At 40.9% G+C, this 21,799-nt stretch overlaps 1 protein-coding gene across 1 annotated transcript in view; it reads left to right on the top strand.

The window, feature by feature from the left end:
- Nucleotides 1-11,710, top strand: part of LOC128641882 (all-trans-retinol 13,14-reductase) — a 43,279-nt gene extending 31,569 nt beyond the window's left edge. Inside the window, exons 10-11 of the mRNA XM_053694450.1 lie at nucleotides 1,768-1,927; nucleotides 11,562-11,710. Coding sequence (XP_053550425.1) covers nucleotides 1,768-1,927; nucleotides 11,562-11,695 — 294 coding nt within the window. The 3' untranslated portion in view covers nucleotides 11,696-11,710. The remainder of the gene's footprint in view (nucleotides 1-1,767; nucleotides 1,928-11,561) is intronic.
- The last annotated feature ends 10,089 nt before the right edge of the window (nucleotides 11,711-21,799 follow it).

Here is a 21,799-nt window from a genome sequence, read left to right as displayed (position 1 = left end):
CAAATACAAGGTATTGATCATATTCCAAGGCATAGGAGAGGGGTTGACAGGGAGAGGTTATTGGATCACAAAGAAGTACTATGGATCTTCAAGCTTTAATCCAAACATCCAGATGGCTTAAATTCCATTATGGATGTAAATTTGTTTTACTGAAGTGAATTCTCAATTACTCTCTCTCATCGGACATCCTCTAAGCAGTCATTTGTAAGTCAACATGTTGCATCTCCACACTGAGTAACCTATTAATATAAAAAACAATTTTGCAGGACAAATGTTTTATGAGGGCATACAAAATATCCACAATATTTGTTTTTAGGCACTAAGGAGTAAGTTGTATAATGTAGCCATTATGTGCAAGTTTGCTTAGAAACAATTAAGAACATAACCTCAAGATTCATGCAAAATTAGAAAAATAAGCTGCATCTCACAACCACTGAGTGAGTTACTTAGTGTTAGTTTTGTATAGGATAGTGACATAGCAAGGGAAAATTCCAAGCTAATACAACTTGTTAATTATACAAAAATGGATATTTAATATAAAAATTCCATATATCTTTTTGGATGGGTTATTTGCCATTAAAGAATAGTCTGACTTCTGAGACGAACAGAGATGTTCATCCACCTATATGCAAGTTAGAAAAGGGATTTCTTGCTAGATAGCACTATAGTTTATTGAATTTAATATAAAAATGAAATCAGCAAAGCATAACAGAAACGGTCACCTGTCACATTTTTTTAGCCCACAAACAAGCACTCACATAGCTTGTATCATACATAATCCCCCTGGATCCCCACAATAAGTCTTCTCTGAACTCAGGTCTCTTAAGAACAATGCCTACCTAGCTTGTATTCCCAATATATCAGTATAAGAGAGGATAAGTTGCTGTGATGCACAAAGGGATGTGTTTATTTTAATCAAAACAGACAGACCATAATCATTAAGAGAGATTTAAAGTATGCATTATTTGTGGGGGTCCCTCTCTTTTGATTAAAATAAGTTTAATCAGCACCCAGGTTCTAATTATGGGAATAGGGCCTTGAAGGACCCCATTTTATGTTTTTTGCTAACAAATACATCATCGCTCAACTCCACATTCATGCAAATTATACCAACAACTACAGTTTATGCTTTAGAATCCAGTCCAAAATATTAATCCCAATCTATAAACCTCTCATAAACCTCACACCAGTTGTGGACTGGGCTGGGGGGCAGGGGGGCAATTGCCCCCCAGGTCGCTGTCGGTAGAATCATTGTCAGTGCAGTGTCCGTTAATCAGTTTATTTTTCATATAATATTAAATATAACATTTAAAAAGAGGTGGGTTGCTTTACCTGAGCCACTGAATTGTACTTGTCCCCTGGGCTAAAAAATGCCAGTTCTTTCCTGCCCAACTAAACTTCCTCACTTATCACCAAATGGTTTCTGAATTGCACTTTTTATAACCTCGAGGCTAATGACGTTTCGCTCCCATAAATTGCTACTTCCCTCTCCTGTCATGCAGATTTCTCCCCTACTGGTCCTACTCTCTAAAAATGTCAACCCTGCTCCATCAAGACATTATCTACCACCTTAAATAGCTTTAAGCTGTCTTTGAAAAATCCACCTATTTAGAGAAGCTTACATATTTGTATTTACCATTGTGTTTCATTGGCTGCCCCCAGCACTACAGAATATAGCAGATCATTACAAATACATTATAACAATAATAAGAATGTAGCTATATTTGCATAGACATTGGGTTTACCTTGGTGTCTTTCCACAAACAGGTTGAATATATGGAGGCAGCTACCCCACTAAGTAATGAATATTACTTACGGTCACCTAAGGGCTCTATGTATGGAGCAGAACAGAACTGCAATCGATACCAGAGTGAGATTATCATCAGGATGAGAGCACAGAGTGTTGTACCAGGTCTCTACCTAACAGGTAAGAGAAGTAGGGTACAGGTGGCACTGACGGGCTTATCAGGGCTTTATTGGCAGGAGGCATGGAGCTATCTTAATATTATAATGACACAGGGTTACTATGTTAGTGCTTTATTCAGAGATCAGAGAACATTTAACTCGAACATTTCTTAAATATTCTACATTTGCCCACCTATTGGATTAACTATGTTATGGATCTTCCTTTAACTATATTAAAGCAGCTACCTCTCTGCATATTAAAGGGACATGAAGCCCAATCTTTTTTCATGCCTCCTATAGAAAATACAATTTAAAAAAAAAGTTTCCAATTTACTTGTATAATCAAATTACTTAATTTTCATGGTATTCTTTGTTGAAGAGAATACCTAGGTAGGTAGCATGCACTTGTCCAGAGACCTATATTGCAGACGTTTTGCAAAACTGCTGCCATATAATGCTCCAGATATGTACACGCTCCTGAGCCTCCCTACCCGAGATAAATTAAATTTGATAAAATAAGTACATTGGAAAGTTTTTTTTTTTATTATTTTGTACACACTACACGAAAGAAACATTTTGGGTTTCATATCCCTTTAAAGTATCAATCTTTACAATGTAAAACTGAGTGCCATATATAAATTGAAAGCACAACCTTAAACATTTATGCATACAACAAAGCAAAAAAAGGAACAGGGGTGAAAAAAGGGGAGCTGGAAAAAGAAGAGAGCAAAAATGTACCATAAATCCACATTAGCCCAATTGTTTATTTTCCACCAGCTTCTTTATTGTTAAGGGATTTTATGAACGTAAAAGAACATCACTCAATGTATACTTATTCTCCCTAAATCTACGTTTGTTTTATGAAAAATACATAAACATTCGTTATTTTTTTATTAAATATATAACCTTTCCCTCCTTCCGTAAAGGGACACTTTAGTAAAAACAAAATACAATAAACATTCGTTATTTTTTTATTAAATATATAACCTTTTCCTCCTTCCGTAAAGGGACACTTTAGTAAAAACAAAATACAATATTAAAAAATGAATGACTTGAAGAAGAGGGAAATTGCCTGTTTTTATTTCCTGTTTTGAACTGTGTATTAATACTATATTGTTCCTTCCCCACTATTTTCTGCTCCCTATCCATCTGTAATACATATATAGAGCCTTCTACCCAGGAGCTAGGCATAACTGACTATAATAATACTAGCTGTGCATACAGTAAAGAAGGAAACAGTTTTCTGTAGGGACACAAAAAAAAGATGCCCCACCCCCCTGTAACCTATAGCATTGATCTGGCTGATTATTATTCCTGCACATGGTTACCTCTGCAACAAACTAGTCTAAACAGTAAGTTTGCTGCTAAAGCTTACACTCCTAGTACTACGTCCTGACAAATTGTCTTTGTAACCTGAACTAACATTCTATGACAATTTGCCTTAATGGCCTACACAAATTTGTCAGGACAGGGGCGGAGCTACTATTGGTGCAGCAGGTGTGATGGCACCAGGGCCAGGTGCTGAGGGTGTCCATAGCAACCAGTCTATACATTGGCATGCGCAGAATCTGTACAATTCTAAGGCAGCGGAACCTTTTATTAGTATTGTTTGCAGGTCTATTCTCAATACAATTTTACTGAGCAGCAGGAATATTATTAATACCTTAATACTAAGTTACCTGTGGGGGGCAAAAATAAGATGGCACCAGGACCCTCTGTTGAGTAGGTCTGCTACTTTTTAGGGAGTAGTGTGAGGCAAATACTATGTTATTGCTAAGCTAAGGGAAGCCTGTGCAGGAATAGTAATCAACTACAGCAGAGTAATCAGGGACAGAATGGCAGCATTTTAATTCATCAAAATTTACATTTTACTCGTGTTGTGAAAATACTTACCTTTTTAATTTTGACAGCCGCTCCAGCGATTCCCCCGGTCGTCGCAAAGCCTCTTCCTATATCAGAAATTATGGATCGGTCATCCTCCAATCACGGCTTCCCCCCCCCCCCCCCAGGGGAATCAGTGTCTGATTCAACGCTGTGACTGGAGGAAGCCGGATTCCTCATTTTAGACCCGGGAAGAGGCTTTGCGACGTGCGGGGGAAGCGATGCAGCGGCTGTCAAAATTAAAAGGTAAGTATTTTCACAACACGAGTGAAATGTAAATTTTGATGAATTAAAGTACCCCTGTTTTTAATCGGATTTTTAAAAACCGGGCACTTTATCATCTAAATTTACATTCATTTTAACATCTATAGTTGTGTGCGGAGCCCAATACATGATATCTCACACATGGAAAAACAATAATTACAAACACATCACTTGTAAAAGATTTATGGGAATTTCACGTCTTTGTTCTTGTAAAGTAGAAACACCTGATAGAAAGGAAGGTGCCTCTAGGGGCCGGCCATGGGCGTTGCAGGGGAATGGTCAGGATTTTTACCTGTATGTCTGCCCAGCATGTGGAATTCATAAAGATTTATTAATCTTATCTTCTTCAAAACCGACAAGGTTGTTATATTTTAATTTTTCTTTAATCTCTCTTCACCTGTTTTCAAGATTTAATTTTTGCTTATGTTAGAGCAGACTGTTTTATAGAAAGGTTTTGTTTGTTCTGTAACATTTTGATGGGATTTCATGATGTCTGTATCCTTGTTCTATGTGCTAAGGAGTAAATTGTTAAGATAGATGCAGCCCATTGATTTCTAATGGATCTTAAAGGTACTGTTCAGTCAAACTTAAAGGGACATTAAACTGCTGGGTACCACTACCCTAGAATGGTTACTACTCTCTATGTTATTGCATTTCATCCGGCTCCTGCCGTTCTTTTCAAATCCATTCTCCTGTTTAAATAGCTTAAAGGGACATAAAACTCAAAATGTTCTGTCTTGATTCAGATATAGGAAGATATAGGTTTAAACAACTTTCTAATTTACTTCCATTATCAAAATTTCTTAGTTTTTTGTTATCGTTTGTTGAAAAGCACAAAGGTAAGTTCAGGATTGTGCACATGCCAGCAGCACTATATGGCAGCAGTTTTGCAGCAATGTTATACATAAGCAAGAGCACTAGATGGCAGCACTATTTCCTATCATGTAATGCTCCAGGCAGTGCACGCTACCTATCTAGATATCTCTTCAACAAAGAATAATGTGAGAATTAAGCTAATTTAATAATAGAAGTAAACTGAAAACTTTTTTTAAATTGTATTCTCTATCTGAATCATGAAAGGTTCAAGATAGTGAAGCTCCGCCTCTTTGTACTGGGGGCTGCCATCTTGGACCTCAAACATTCTTACAGCCTGTGAAATAAGCTATGCACACTCCTTTGAAGAGTAAAGCTAGGAAGGCTGATAGGAGCTCAGGAACATGCACGTGTCCTTAGCAGTCTTTCGCAGCAGTGTTCGCAACTATGTATAACACTGCTATAAACAATGTTGCAAACACAGATGCCAGATGTCTAAAGACACATACACACTCCTGAGCTAAATGTAGCCACCAATCAGCAAGTACTACCCAGAGTGCTGAACAAAAAATGGGCTGGCTCCTTAGCTAACATTCTTGCTTTTTCAAATAAAGATACCAAGAGAATGAAGAAAAATGCATACTGGGAGTAAATTAGAAAGTTGCTTAAAATTGCATGCTCTATCTAAATCATGAAATTAAAAAAAATGGATTTCATATCCCTTTTAAGTTTGACTTTACTGTCCCTTTAACTTGGAACTCAGGTTTTTTTTCCGCAAAATTGGTTTCACTTATAGGTTTTTTTAAATCTAGGCCACTGTGAGCAACACAAGTACTGACTATGTCCTTTTACAAAACAATATTTTCTCTTGTTAAGTGTGTTCAGTCCACAGGTCATCCATTACTTATGGGATATATTCTCCTTCCCAACAGGAAGTTGCAAGAGGATCACCCAAGCAGAGCTGCTATATAGCTCCTCCCCTCACATGTCATATCCAGTCATTCTCTTGCAACCCTCAACAAAGAAGGAGGTCGCGAGAGGAGTTGGAGTTTTTACTTAATTATTCTTCAATCAAAAGTTTGTTATTTTAAATGGCACCGGAGTGTGCTGTTTTTTCTATCTCAGGCAGTATTTGGAAGAAGAATCTCCCTGCGTTTTCTATGATCTTAGCAGGCGTAACTAAGATCCACTGGCTGTTCTCGACATTCTGAGGAGTGGGGTAACTTCAGAAAATGGGAATAGCATGCGGCGTCCCCCGCAAATGAGGTATGTGCAGTACAATAACTGCCGTTACCCATATGATGTAAGTACAGCCTTAAATGCAGTAGTAGCGACTGGTATCAGGCTGATAAATGTATGCGCAGTCGAGTTATTTTCTAGGGACTAGAATTTGACTGAGAAAATACTGTTAATACTGAAATAATGCTTAAGCCTTATCTGCAGTGGAAGCGACTGGTAGCAGGCTTAAAGATAACTTTGCATGACATTAAAGAAGTTTGTTTTTAAAACGTTTACTGACATGTTATTTGTTTTGTGAGGTACTTTGGTGATAAATCCTTTTGGGCATGATTTTTTTCCACATGGCTAAGGTATTTTTCTGCATAGAAACCGTTACATCAGGTCTCCCACTGTTGTAATATGAGTGGGAGGGGCCTTTTTTTAGCGCCTTGTTGCGCAGTTAAAATTCTAGCACAGTCTTCCTGCTTCTTCCTCCTTGATCCAGGACGTCTCTAGAGAGCTCAGGGGTCTTCAAAATTCGTTTTTGAGGGAGGTAATCAGTCACAGCAGACCTGTGACAGTGTATTTGACTGTGATAAAAAGCGTTAAATCTTAATTGATATCCGTTTTTGGGTATTGAGGGGTTAATCATCCTTTTGCTAATGGGTGCAATCCTCTGCTAATTAATACATTTACCGTTAAGAATTGTTGACTATAACTGAATTAGTTCTTTGTTATTCAACTGTGTTTTAAAAGTGCTGCAGCGTTTTTTATATTGCTTGTAAACTTATTGAAAGTAATTTCCAAGCTTGCTAGCTTCATTGCTAGTCTGTTTAAACATGTCTGATACAGAGGAATCTGCTTGTTCATTATGTTCAAAAGCCGATGTGGAGCCCAATAGAAATATGTGTACCAATTGTATTGATATTACTTTGAATAAAAGTCAATCTGTACCGATAAAGAAATTATCACCAGACAACGAGGGGGAAGTTATGCCGTCTAACTCTCCTCACGTGTCAGTACCTTCGTCTCCCGCTCGAGAGGTGCGTGAGATTGAGGCGCCAAGTACATCAAGGCCCTTACAAATCACTTTACATGATGTGGCTAATGTTATGAAAGAAGTATTATACAATATGCCCGGGTTAAGAGGCAAGCGCGACAGCTCTGGGTTAAGGACAGAGCGCGCGGATGACACGAGAGCCATGTCTGATACTGCGTCACAATTTGCAGAACATGAGGACGGAGAGCTTCATTCTGTGGGTGACGGTTCTGATTCGGGGAGACCGGATTCGGAAATTTCAAATTTTAAATTTAAGCTTGAGAACCTCCGCGTGTTGCTAGGGGAGGTGTTAGCGGCTCTGAATGATTGTGACACGGTGGCAATCCCAGAGAAATTATGTAGGCTGGATAAATACTATGCGGTACCGGTGTGTACTGACGTTTTTCCTATACCAAAAAGGCTTACAGAGATTATTAGCAAGGAGTGGGATAGACCCGGTGTGCCTTTTTCCCCTCCTCCGATATTTAGAAAAATGTTCCCTATAGACGCCACCACATGAGACTTATGGCAGACGGTCCCTAAGGTGGAGGGAGCAGTTTCTACTTTAGCCAAGCGTACCACTATCCCGGTGGAGGATAGCTGTGCTTTCTCAGATCCAATGGATAAAAAATTAGAGGGTTACCTTAAGAAAATGTTTGTTCAACAAGGTTTTATATTACAGCCTCTTGCATGCATTGCGCCTGTCACTGCTGCAGCGGCATTCTGGTTTGAGTCTCTGGAAGAGGCGATTCGCACAGCACCATTGGATGAGACTTTGAGCAAGCTTAGAACCCTTAAGCTGGCTAATGCGTTTGTTTCGGATGCCGTAGTGCATTTAACCAAACTTACGGCTAAGAATTCTGGATTCACCATACAGGCGCGCAGAGCGCTATGGCTTAAATCCTGGTCAGCAGATGTAACTTCTAAGTCTAAACTACTGAACATTCCTTTCAAAGGGCAGACCTTATTCGGGCCCGGCTTGAAGGAAATTATTGCTGACATTACTGGAGGTAAGGGCCACACCCTTCCTCAGGACAGGGCCAAAGCAAAGGCCAAACAGTCTAATTTTCGTGCCTTTCGTAATTTCAAGGCAGGAGCAGCATCAACTTCCTCCACTCCAAAACAGGAAGGAACTACTGCTCGTTACAGACAGGGTTGGAAAGGCAACCAGTCATGGAACAAGGGCAAGCAGGCCAGAAAGCCTACTTCAGCCCCTAAGACAGCATGAAGACAGGGCCCCCTTTCCGGAGACGGATCTAGTGGGGGGCAGACTTTCTCTCTTCGTCCAGGCTTGGGGCGAGAGATGTACAGGATCCCTGGACGTTGGAGATTATATCTCAGGGATACCTTCTGGATTTCAAAACTTCTCCTCCACAAGGGAGGTTTCATCTGTCAAGGTTATCAACAAACCTATTAAAGAAAGATGCATTTCTACAATGTGTACAAGACCTCTTAGTGATGGGAGTGATCCACCCAGTTCCGCGAACGGAACAAGGGCAAGGGTTTTACTCAAATCTGTTTGTGGTTCCCAAAAAAGAGGGAACCTTCAGACCAATCTTAGACTTAAAGATCTTAAACAAATTCCTAAGGGTTCCATCGTTCAAGATGGAAACCATTCGGACCATCCTACCCATGATCCAAGAGGGTCAATATATGACCACAGTGGACTTAAAGGATGCCTACCTTCACATACCGATTCACAAACATCATTATCGGTACCTAAGGTTTGCCTTTCTAGACAGGCATTACCAGTTTGTAGCTCTTCCCTTCGGGTTAGCTACGGCCCCGAGAATTTTTACAAAGGTTCTGGGCTCACTTCTGGCGGTACTAAGACCACGAGGCATAGCGGTGGCTCCGTACCTAGACGACATTCTGATACAAGCGTCAAGTTTTCAAAATGCAAAGTCTCATACAGAGATAGTTCTAGCATTTCTGAGGTCGCATGGATGGAAAGTGAACGTGGAAAAGAGTTCTCTGTTACCACTCACAAGGGTTCCTTTTCTAGGGACGCTTATAGATTCTGTAGAGATGAAGATTTACCTGACGGAGTCCAGGTTATCAAAGATTCTCAATGCTTGCCGTGTCCTTCACTCCATTCCAAGCCCATCAGTAGCTCAGTGCATGGAAGTAATCGGCTTAATGGACATAGTGCCATTTGCGCGCCTGCATCTCAGACCGCTGCAACTATGCAAGCTAAGTCAATGGAACGGGGATTACTCAGATCTGTCCCCTTTGCTAAATCTGGTCCAGGAGACCAGAGATTCTCTTCTCTGGTGGTTGTCACGGGTTCATCTGTCCAAAGGAATGACCTTTCGCAGACCAGATTGGACGATTGTAACAACAGATGCCAGCCTACTAGGCTGGGGAGCAGTCTGGAATTCCCTGAAGGCTCAGGGATCGTGGACTCAGGAGGAGAAACTCCTCCCAATAAACATTCTAGAATTAAGAGCAATATTCAATGCTCTTCTAGCTTGGCCTCAGTTAGCAACACTGAGGTTCATCAGATTTCAGTCGGACAACATCACGACTGTGGCTTACATCAATCATCAAGGGGGAACCAGGAGTTCCCTAGCGATGTTGGAAGTCTCGAAGATAATTCGCTGGGCAGAGTCTCACTCTTGCCACCTGTCAGCGATCTACATCCCAGGCGTGGAGAACTGGGAGGCGGATTTTCTAAGTCGCCAGACTTTTCATCCGGGGGAGTGGGAACTTCACCCGGAGGTATTTGCTCAACTGATTCGTCGTTGGGGCAAACCGGATCTGGATCTCATGGCATCTCGCCAGAACGCCAAGCTTCCTTGTTACGGATCCAGGTCCAGGGACCCGGGAGCGGTGCTGGTAGATGCACTAGCAGCCCCTTGGGTTTTCAACATAGCTTATGTGTTTCCACCTTTTCCGTTGCTACCTCGACTGATTGCCAGGATCAAACAGGAGAGAGCATCGGTGATTCTGATAGCGCCTGCGTGGCCACGCAGGACCTGGTATGCAGACCTAGTGGACATGTCGTCCTGTCCACCATGGTCTCTACCCCTGAGGCAGGACCTTCTAATTCAGGGTCCTTTCAACCATCCAAACCTAATTTCTCTGAGGCTGACTGCTTGGAAATTGAACACTTGATTCTATCAAAGCGTGGGTTTTCTGATTCGGTTATTGATACATTGATACAGGCTCGGAAACCTGTTACCAGAAAAATTTACCATAAGATATGGCGTAAATATTTATTTTGGTGTGAATCCAAGAGTTACTCATGGAGTAAGGTTAGGATTCCTAGGATATTGTCCTTTCTACAAGAGGGTTTAGAAAAGGGCTTATCCGCTAGTTCACTAAAGTGACAGATTTCTGCTCTGTCTATTCTTTTACACAAGCGTCTGGCAGAGAATCCAGACGTCCAGGCCTTTTGTCAGGCTTTGGCTAGAATTAAGCCTGTGTTTAAAACTGTTGCTCCTCCTTGGAGCTTAAACTTGGTTCTTAAAGTTCTTCAGGGTGTTCCGTTTGAACCCCTTCATTCCATTGATATTAAACTTTTATCTTGGAAAGTTCTGTTTTTGATGGCTATTTCCTCGGCTCGAAGAGTCTCTGAGTTATCTGCCTTACATTGTGATTCCCCTTATCTGATCTTTCATTCAGACAAGGTAGTCCTGCGTACTTCATCCGTGTACTTTAGCTTTGGTATTGGTATCCCATAAGTAATGGATGACCCGTGGACTGAACACATTTAACAAGAGAAAACATAATTTATGCTTACCTGATAAATGTATTTCTCTTGTAGTGTGTTCAGTCCACGGCCCGCCCTGTCTTTTTTGAGGCAGGTTCTAAATTTTAAATTATAACTCCAGTCACCACTGCACCCTATAGTTTCTCCTTTCTCGTCTTGTTTCGGTCGAATGACTGGATATGACATGTGAGGGGAGGAGCTATATAGCAGCTCTGCTTGGGTGATCCTCTTGCAACTTCCTGTTGGGAAGGAGAATATATCCCATAAGTAATGGATGACCCGTGGACTGAACACACTACAAGAGAAATAAATTTATCAGGTAAGCATAAATTATGTTGTCTTACATATACGCACATATTTGTGTAATAGAATAACTGTAACTATCAATGATGTTTTTTTTCTTGAGTAAAATGCATCTACATCCAATGACATTATCTCCCTTCTACAATGTCACGTGTTCTTGCTGAAAGAAAAAAGTTATAAATCCATATTGAAACCTTCAGGAATTTGTGTTCTTAAAGTGAAAATCTACTTTACCGTTACATTGATATTTCGTGGCTGTTAAGATCGGTTTTATGTCTGTATTGACAACTGATGTTTAGTGCAAGAGAATTTTTGACAGTGCCCAGCATGCTTTGACAGTTGGACAGTGGCGGGCAGCACTGTCACGTATGGATAACAACATGACTGTACTGATTACTGCCTATTTGTGTTTCTCCCCATTAGGACAGGACGTATTCTCCAGTGGTGTGGCTGGGGCCCTACATGGCGGTCTGCTTTGTGCATGTGCAGTGCTCAACCGTATCCTGTATTTGGAATTATTGTTCCTCAAGAAGAGACTGAAACGGCAAAGACGATGAAACAAGTTTACCCAATGAGGCTTCCGTGCTTACTGTTAAATCTCTATCTTTACGTACATGACATAAATCTCTCTAGTTTTATTGCTTAGCTAAGTAAAGGGGATGATGGAAGAGAAGGGGTGAGAACCAGACTAAAAGAAAACCTCAAACCACAGGAGGTTTTATTGTCAGCCAGAATATGAAGAACGGGATTTAACAGTAACTCTCGTTTTAACAGCACATGGAGGATGAGCTGATATCTTACCACTAGGCCAGTACCAATGCAGGGGGAATTATTATAAGGAGTGCATTATGTTCTGGTGAATATCAAAATTTAAACTTTGTCTACAAGAGAGCACACAGACAACTGCAAAAACTGCTCTAAAGGACCAGAATGTCAGAGCTGAAGAAAATCCATTTAGTAGTCAGAGAAATAGGAGGGGAGCTCCAAGAAAAACAGATTTATCCTATCAGAAAGATCAAAAACTAAAGGGAGAGGGGTCTACTCTACCCTTCTTCATGCGGTTTCTTATTAACTCAGCAATACTTAATTATCTTCTGCTTATTGTGTTGTCATGATCAAGGTGACAGAGACACATTCTTACGTGTGAGGGACAAGCACTTACACAGACAGTAGTGGTTTACATACATATTCAGACAAAGCAGAGGATGAGATACAGTTAAAAAGACATCAGTTAAATGCATACAGAGGGAAACACACATACAAAGACACATATACATATGGAATGCTGTCAAAGGTGCTCACAAACAACAGTAAGAGAAACATCTATATGTAGATACTGTGAAGAATAGCGCAAACACACACAAAACAGCAGTGATAAACACATACAGAGTAACACGTGTATAGAGAGACAGGACTAACCACACCTAACAGGAAGAGAGGTTAGTAACCCGCCTGTATATAAAAGAGATGAGAGGAACATACAGAAATCAGAAGAAACACACAGAGAAATGAGAAAATGTATAGTCATGCAGTTTACTTACTGTAGTTTTTGGGCTACCCTACATACTGAAAATACAGACATGGCATTGCTTGGTCTAGAAAACCACAGTAGTCTTTACCTAGTGCTATTTTACTTTAGAGTATCTGAGTAAAAACTAATTGTGAATTTAATTTGTATCCTGACACTAGATTCAACAAAGGACAACTGCAAGTGTTAATAATGCTTTTACAAATGTATATATCTGCAGGTAATGTACTCAAGCTCTATGTTCAGTGAGTATAGACCTGATATTGATGTGATAAATATAGCAGTGTCCTTCACAGGTGTTGCTTCCTAACTTCCACAAAAACCTAAGCTAAAAACTAAATTCAAAAATAGTTTTCCATCTTTCTTGTCTCATTCATTCTCAGACATACTGACAAACACAATAATATAGTCACACTCCCACAGGGATATGAAACCCCAACATTTTCTTTTGTGACTAAGACAGCAAACAATTTAAAAAAAAGTTTCATCGGCGGAGCCGACTACCGAGCTAACAAGACGTACCACTACAGAGCTCCTGAAGGCAGACTACTAAATTAAACAATTATGGAGTATTAAATACCTAAATAATATGTAGCCTGATCTTGGCATAACATTAAGATATGGGCTTTATACTTGGGCTCAAGATCAAACGGACAATATAGAAATCAACCAGCCAGCTGAAACCGCGGTTGGGAGTGCGGCATCAGGACTGTCAGATACCCGTTGGATGGACTAACCTACACCCTAAACCCACATCTAGCTGAGTATCAGTCCTCGTGTGTCTCCTTCAAAATGGAGGCACTCTCAACAGTTCTTACATCTTTATTGGAGGACATAATCAGCAAAGCCGACAGGCACTTTCACGACTTAAAGTCTACTTTTATTGCATTGCGCAACCAAGATGGCGTCCCTCCCTTGATTTTCTATGACACTTTTGCGGATAGTCTAACAGAAGACACCTCGCCAGACCGGCAACTACGCCGACACACTCAGGAGGGACAGCCTGGTCGAGTCTCAGCCAGCAACCTGCAAAAGCCAGCTACTAGCGATTTAATGCTGACACACTCTGGGGCACCGTCCTGTACCACGGCAGTACTTTCGGACTACGTAGGAGCCATCCTGACTACCACTGGGCGCCTCCCTCAGATCTCCTCACACTACCTACGCGCCCAAACAGCTCTGCCACTTGCCGTGCTCAAAATCCTAGGGGATGCAGCTGACAATTGCAGGCAATTGGCAACGATTGCCCACATCTTAACTAAAGTATCTCCAGAATGGGGAGGAAAAGCCCGGGCTGCTGACCTGTCTTGCCCCCGCACAGCTCTACATCACTCCCTCCCGCAGATGTTTTACTTCATCCGCAAAGTACACACAGAAATTGACCGAGATCCATGGTATGGCAAACCAGCCTTGAAAAGGGACATTGGATAAACAAGATATCTTTACAGGAGAGCCGGCTCTGCCAAGCGTGGAGACTTTCCCTATCTTGACTTGTTAGTTTCCCCATAAGTATTCATATGCCCGTTATTTTGCTTGCATTTTCTAAGTTTCACAGCCTGTCACTCTGTTACGTTCATTAACTATGCGTTAGTTTCAACATCACTGTTTTTTATGCGCTCTCTCCCAGACACACAAGGCAGAAACTTGGGACTCTAGCCCAGCCACTAAAAGATATGTCTACTAGCCCACTGGGCATTATTTATCTATTATAGGATATTTAGATTCACTATGTAGAGATTACCTATTTTGTTTCTTTTTTTTTTTTCCATATTATGTTTATTTAAATAAGTGTAAAAATGATCACATATGGTTAACCATAGAGTTTCACGTAGTCACATTAGCTGATGTAAACTTTAACTCTGACCCATATTCCTCTCTATAATTTATCACCATGACATATAAGGCAGAAGTTTAGGTTTCTAGCACAGCCACAAAGGGTATAACTACCAGCACACTGGGCATTATTTTTTTATTTCAGGACATATAGGCTTGCTAAGCAGAGATTGCCTGTTTGTTGCATTTATTCACATACGTTTAAATATTTCCATACACCGCTAACCAGAGAATGTATAACGGACACAGGAGTCTCATTAGCTGTTGTAAACGCTAATTACTCTTATATTAGAACTGGTCTTTAGCACACTTTATAGAGACACATAAAGAAAGAATAGTACTGTTCTTATACTAGATCACATCAGTATGTCTATACCTCTGGGTAGATTTTGCATAATATTAGTGGCCCTGGCCAGGTCACAGATATTTAGCGGTTTAGCCTTCTTATGTTTATAAAGCTATATGCTTTAGAAGCTGTGCGTAATAGGAAATATTTAATTATAGGTCTGACAGATAATCCTAGTTATGTATTCATATTTAACTTTGCCTGGTGGGCTATAGCCAGATAACCTGAATCTTTAACCATGTACCCTGTACTTGTTGTGCTCCTGTTACTATTTCATCTTTTTTTTTCTGCCATAGCACTTGTTTATACCCTTCTACTTAGCTGCAAATCTTTAACAAGGATACCCTGATCCATACTGTGCCCAAGAGTTTCTTGTTGTTTTTTTTATCAATATTGCTGTTTAAGGGTCTCTAACTACAATTTGTTGGTTTATCAGATTTATGATTATTTGACTCATATGTTTAAGTTTTTTATAGGCACTTCTACTCATATATATCCACCTTAGCTTGTAACTTGATCCTTAAAGGGATACACAGAGTACGTTAGAACTGAACATGTGTTGGTGCTATCCCTGCTTCATTTACATGACCCATAACTACTATGCACTGCCCAAGATTCTATATTCGACTCCTTATACAAGCTAGATAGGTAACCCATTTCATCTCACTATAAATAACTATCTATAACATTGGGATGCATACCCCCATTTGGATCTATCCTGAGACCCCATATCAGAATGTCTCTCACATCTTACCCTCGACATGAATAAGCTCACCCCGGACAGCCCGCCTCCCCCTCCCCTCTCCCTTTTTTCTAATACAAGCGGCTCTTGCCCGCTGCACTCTTTTTCCCCTCTCTATACTTTAACCTGAGAAGGCCCAATTTATAAGCTTCCACCCAGTATTTTATCCTCACTAGATTACTTAGGTCCAAGAGTGACCCTTCTGACATGGGGGGAGCATTTTCATTAGTCTCTATTTGTTTTCACCTGGTCTTCGACTTAACATAAAAAAAAAAATGAAGTCCCTTTTCTTCCATCCAGTCCAGTTTACCAAACTTTGGAGGAACCTTTTCAGGGGCCTTATTTTCTTTTGCATTTATTCCCCTATTGGTAGACTCCAATATCCATTAGCAGACAGATATAATTATACATGCAGACCCCGAAGTTATTAAAACAGCCTTAATGTTCACCTAGTTCAATCTCCTTTCATTACAGCTGTATGTTTTGTCATGTAATGCTTTTGTTCCTCTAATGTATGCTTCACTTGTGTATTATTCTGGTCTATGGATGGACCTTGTATGTAACTTTGACTTACGACTTCAATAAAAAATTTGTTTAAAAAAAAAAAAAAAAGTTTCATATGTACTTCTATTATCAAATTTGCTTTGTTCCCGTCTGAAATCACACACTCATCCTCAGCCCTGGCATACTCTTCTGACACGATAAATACGCCGATGTTCCCGTACTGCTGAGCGGCACTGGAGGAAATCTCGGAGTTCAAGATGAATTTGTAATAAAGAAAACCAGCTGAACTCCTACTATTCTGCCCTTAATCTATATAAGCAACATTACTTCTCTACTCTTGTCTCTAATCTTTCTTCAAAACCAAAACGTCTGTTCTCCACTTTCAATACTCTTCTCCGCCCACCTCCTACTACAACTTCTCCATCAGCTCAAGACTTTGCCAGCCACTTCAATAACAAAATCAACTCCATCAGAAACAAAATCAGCTCTCAACATAATTCCATTCTCTCACCCCCTCAAACGCTCGCAATCAACCACAACCCACATAGCCATAAACTTAGCTCTTCCTCCCCTGTTACTGAGGAAGAAGTTTCGGCACTTATACTGCACTACCTGTCCCCTTGACCCTATCCCCTCACAGCTACTCCCCTCCCTCTCTTCTACCCTTACCCCCTATACTCACACACACTTTCAACCTCTCCCTCAGCACCGGTATATTTCCCTCATCTCTGAAACATGCACTGGTCACACCTATCCTCAAAAAACCTTCCCCTGATCCAACCTCCCCATCCAACTACCGCCCTATTTCCCTCCTCCCTCTTGCCTCAACGCTTCTCGAAAAACTACTTTTTGCACGCCTATCCAATTTCCTTACATTAAACTCCCTCCGTGACCCACAGCAATCTGGATTTCGTCCCCATCACTCCACAGAAACAGTAATCGTTAAGGTTACCAATGACCTACAGCAAAATCAAAAGGCCACTTCTCTCTGCTTATTCACCTTAATCTGTCCGCAGCCTTTGACACTGTTGACCACCCTCTTTTGCTCCAAACCCTCCATTCCTTTGGCATTTGTGACACAGCCCTCTCATGGTTCTCTTCCTACCTGTCAAACCATACCTTTAGTGTAGCCTCCTCTGCACCGTCACCACTTTCTGTCTGGGTACCGCAAGGCTCTGTCCTCTGTCCCCTTCTCTTCTTAATCTACACGTCATCATTAGGTTCCCTAATAAAGTCCCATGGTTTCCAATATCATTTGTATGCCGACGACACCCAAATCTACTTCTCTGCACAAGACATATCTCCTTCCTTGCTAACCTGTGTCACTAACTGTCTTTCTCACATCTCTTCCTGGTTGTCCTCTCACTACCTCAAGCTAAATCTCTCCAAAACTGAGCTCCTTATTTTCCCACCTTCTTCCAAAATCTCCACCCCCAATCTCACTATAACTGTTGACAACTGCATCATTACCCCTACTCCGCATGCCAGATGTCTTGGGGTCACATTTGACTCAGATCTTTCCTTCACTCCTCACATTCAGTCCTTGGCTAAAGCCTGCCGCTTCCACCTTAAAAACATCTCTAAAATTACACATTTCCTTACACAAGACACAACTAAGATTTTAATCCACTCTCTCATTCTTTTCCGCCTCGATTACTGCAACTCTGTCCTCTCTGGTCTCTCAGCTGCCGCCTAGATCCTTTACAATCCATAATGAATGCCTCTGCAGGATCATCTTCCTTACACGTCGCTCTTCATCTGCTGCACCTCTCTGCCAATCCCTTCACTGGCTTCCTCTTGCCTCTAGGATTAAACACAAAATCTCATGACCTCCTACTCTCCTCCTCTCGTTACCTCATCACATTCCTGTTTACAGCACTTCTCCAGACATCTGCCTCGCTCCACAAGGCTCTCCCCTAGTTTTGAAAGCTTCAAGCGCTTCCTAAAGACTCAACTGTTCAGGGATGCATACAACCTACACTAACCTTTCTTTATACCAGTCCCTCTCCTCCATTGCTATCCCCTGAACCCCCTTAGCATGTAAGCCTAAGAGTCCAGCTGTTTGTAGATCACCTTCTTAAGAGCTGACTACAACAGTGCGACTCTTGGCAGGGCCCTCTACCCATTTGATCATTATAATTGTTTTGTTGTACTCCACATTTGTTTATAGCTCTGCGGAATCTGTCAAATAACTAATAATAATAATTATTATTATTATTGAGATAGAGGGAAACTTACGCCTAGATTTAGAGTTCTGCATTAGCCGTCAAAACCAGCGTTGGGTATTAACGCCGGTATTTAGAGTCTTGGCTGAAGTGAGGGTTAGAAATCTAATGACAAAACTTCAGCCGCAGAGAAAAGCCAGGAGTTAAGAGCTTTATGGACTAAAGCCGGTTCCTAAAGCTCTTAACTACTGTGCTCTAAAGTACACTAACACCCATAAACTACCTATGTACCCCTAAACCGAGGCCCCCCCACATTGCCGCCACTCTATTACATTTTTTTAACCCCTAATCTGCTGACCGCACACCGCCGCCACCTACATTATCCCTATGTACCCCTAATCTGCTGCCCCTAACATCGCCAACCCCTACATAATATTTATTAACCCCTAATCTGCCGCCCCCAACGTTGCCGCCACCTACCTACAATTATTAACCCCTAATCTGCCGACCGGACCTCACCTCTACTCTAATAAATGTATTAACCCCTAAAGCTAAGTCTAACCCTAACACCCCCCTAAGTTAAATATAATTTTAATCTAACGAAATAAAATAAATCTTATTAAATAAATTATTCCTATTTAAAGCTAAATACTTACCTGTAAAATAAACCCTAATATAGCTACAATATAAATAATAATTATATTGTAGCTATTTTAGGATTAATATTTATTTTACAGGCAACTTTGTATTTATTTTAACCAGGTACAATAGCTATTAAATAGTTAATAACTATTTAATAGTTACCTAGTTAAAATAATTACAAAATTACCTGTAAAATAAATCCTAACCTAAGTTACAATTAAACCTAACACTACACTATCAATAAATAAATTAAATAAACTATCTACAATTATCTACAATTATATCAACTAAACTAAATTACAAAAGCAAACACTAAATTACAAAAAACAAACAAACACTAAATTACAAAAAATAAAAAAAGATTACAAGAATTTTAAACTAATTACACCTACTCTAAGCCCCCTAAAAAAATAACAAAGCCCCCCAAAATAAAAAAAATGCCCTACCCTATTCTAAAATAAAAATTGTAAAGCTCTTTTACCTTACCAGCCCTTAAAAGGGCCTTTTTGCGGGGCATGCCCCAAAGAATTCAGCTCTTTTGCCTGAAAAAAAAAACATACAATACCCACCCAACATTACAACCCACCACCCACATACCCCTAATCTAACCCAAACCCCCCTTAAATAAACCTAACACTAAGCCCCTGAAGATCTCCCTACCTTGTCTTCACCACGCCGGGTATCACCGATCCGTCCAGAAGAGGGTCCGAAGTCTTCATCCTATCCGGCAAGAAGAGCTCCTCCAGAGGCTCCAAAGTCTTCATCCTATCAGGGCAGAAGAGGAGATACGGACCGGCAGACATCTTCATCCAGGCGGCATCTTCTATCTTCTTCCATCCGGCGCGGAGCGGGACCATCTTCAAGCAGCCAACGCGGAGCCATCATTCTTCACCGATGGACTAACGACGAATGAAGGTTCCTTTAAGGGACGTCATCCAAGATGGCGTCCCTCGAATTCCGATTGGCTGATAGGATTCTATCAGCCAATCGGAATTAAGGTAGGAAAAATCTGATTGGCTGATTGAATCAGCCAATCAGATTCAAGTTCAATCCGATTGGCTGATCCAATCAGCCAATCAGATTGAGCTCGCATTCTATTGGCTGATATTAACAGCCAATAGAATGCAAGCTCAATCTGATTGGCTGATTGGATCAGCCAATCCGAGTGAACTTGAATCTGATTGGCTGATTCAATCAGCCAATCAGATTTTTCCTACCTTAATTCCGATTGGCTGATAGAATCCTATCAGCCAATCGGAATTCGAGGGACGCCATCTTGGATGACGTCCCTTAAAGGAACCTTCATTCGTTGTTAGTCCGTCGGTGAAGAAGGATGGCTCTGCGTCGGCTGCTTGAAGATGGTCCCGCTCCACGCCGGATGGAAGAAGATAGAAGATGCCGCCTGGATGAAGATGTCTGCCGGTTCGGATCTCCTCTTCTGCCCGGATAGGATGAAGACTTTGGACCCTCTGGAGGAGCTCTTATTGCCGGATAGGATGAATACTTCGGACCCTCTTCTGGACGGATTGGTGATACCTGGCGTGGTGAAGACAAGGTAGGGAGATCTTAAGGGGCTTAGTGTTAGGTTTATTTAAGGGGGGTTAGATTAGGGGTATGTGGGTGGTGGGTTGTAATGTTGGGGGGGTATTGTATGTTTTTTTTTACAGGCAAAAGAGCAGAATTCTTTGGGGCATGCCCCGCAAAAGGCCCTTTTTTTTTTTTTTTTTTTTTCAAATTTTTTTTATTGATGAATGATATTCCCAATTACAGAGATAACATAGTGAATGTTTTTGGAGCACACAGGCTCCTACAGAATATATGAACAGAAAAATTGAAACAATATCAGCATTTCAGATCGGTATGTATTCATAAAATGAAAAGTGAGCGTAATATAGCTCTAATCAGAGGAGGTGGGTTAGTTGGGGTGGGGAAGGGGCTGGGGAGAAAGGAAAGGCTATAATGGTGTTAAAGATAGAGATTAAGTTCTTATGCAGAGGGTATATGGCGAGGGTTGTCTAGTGTGTGTTTACTCTAGTGTTCGGGGACCAATCAATGGTGTGGCAAGATTGCCAGTCTGCCCACACTAGTTCAAATAGGTCTGAATTATTTAGAGAGTAAAAGATAGGTTTCTCCATGTTGTAGATATATGCCATATAATCTAAGATGCATGACTATTTTGGGGGCGTCTCGGTTTTCCATGTCTTGGCTATTGTCGCTTTGGTAGCTGTTAGCACATAAATTGCTAGGTATGCTTGGTGCTTAGGTAGTTTAGTAATGCCTGTGTGTAAAAGGGCATTGGAAGGAGTTGTGGGAAGTTTTATACCTAATCTCGCTAGTGTACGGAAACAAGTACTCCATAAGGGTCTAAACTTAGGGCATTCCCACCATATGTGTAAAGAATCTCCTTTTTTACCGCAATTACGCCAGCATAGGGGAGATGCAGAGTCAAACATTTTGTTAAGTCTCGCAGGGGTAAGGTACCAATGCGTTAAGAGTTTGTAATAAGTTTCGAAGAGTGTAACACAGTGTAGTGCTTTTTTGGTGAGGGAGATTACATGTTGCCATGCCTGTGGGGGTAAGGTCAGATTCAGAGCCGATTCCCATTTGAGTAAGTGAGAAAGCTTATTCTCAGGGTCTGAGTTTCCTATTAAGGTGTAATGCATTGATAGTGGTCTGTGTAGTTTGTTACCTTGTTGCCAAGTCGTTTCCCAGAGTGTACGGGGTCGGTGTGATTCAGGTTGGAATCCCCAACTGAGAAGAAAGCTCTTTAGTTTTGTATATTCAAATGTCATGTACCTGGGTAAATTGAAGCCAACCTTTATTTCTGAGAGTGTCATGAAGCGCGGGGTTGGTGAAGTAACCCAAATGTCAGCTACTGTTTGTATTCCGATTCGTGTCCAG

The sequence above is a fragment of the Bombina bombina genome, chromosome 1 (genome assembly GCF_027579735.1).
Source record: "Bombina bombina isolate aBomBom1 chromosome 1, aBomBom1.pri, whole genome shotgun sequence".
Classification (NCBI taxonomy): Eukaryota; Metazoa; Chordata; class Amphibia; order Anura; family Bombinatoridae; genus Bombina; species Bombina bombina.
Note: the sequence above shows the minus strand (reverse complement) of the source record. Positions and strands in the feature narration are given on the sequence as shown.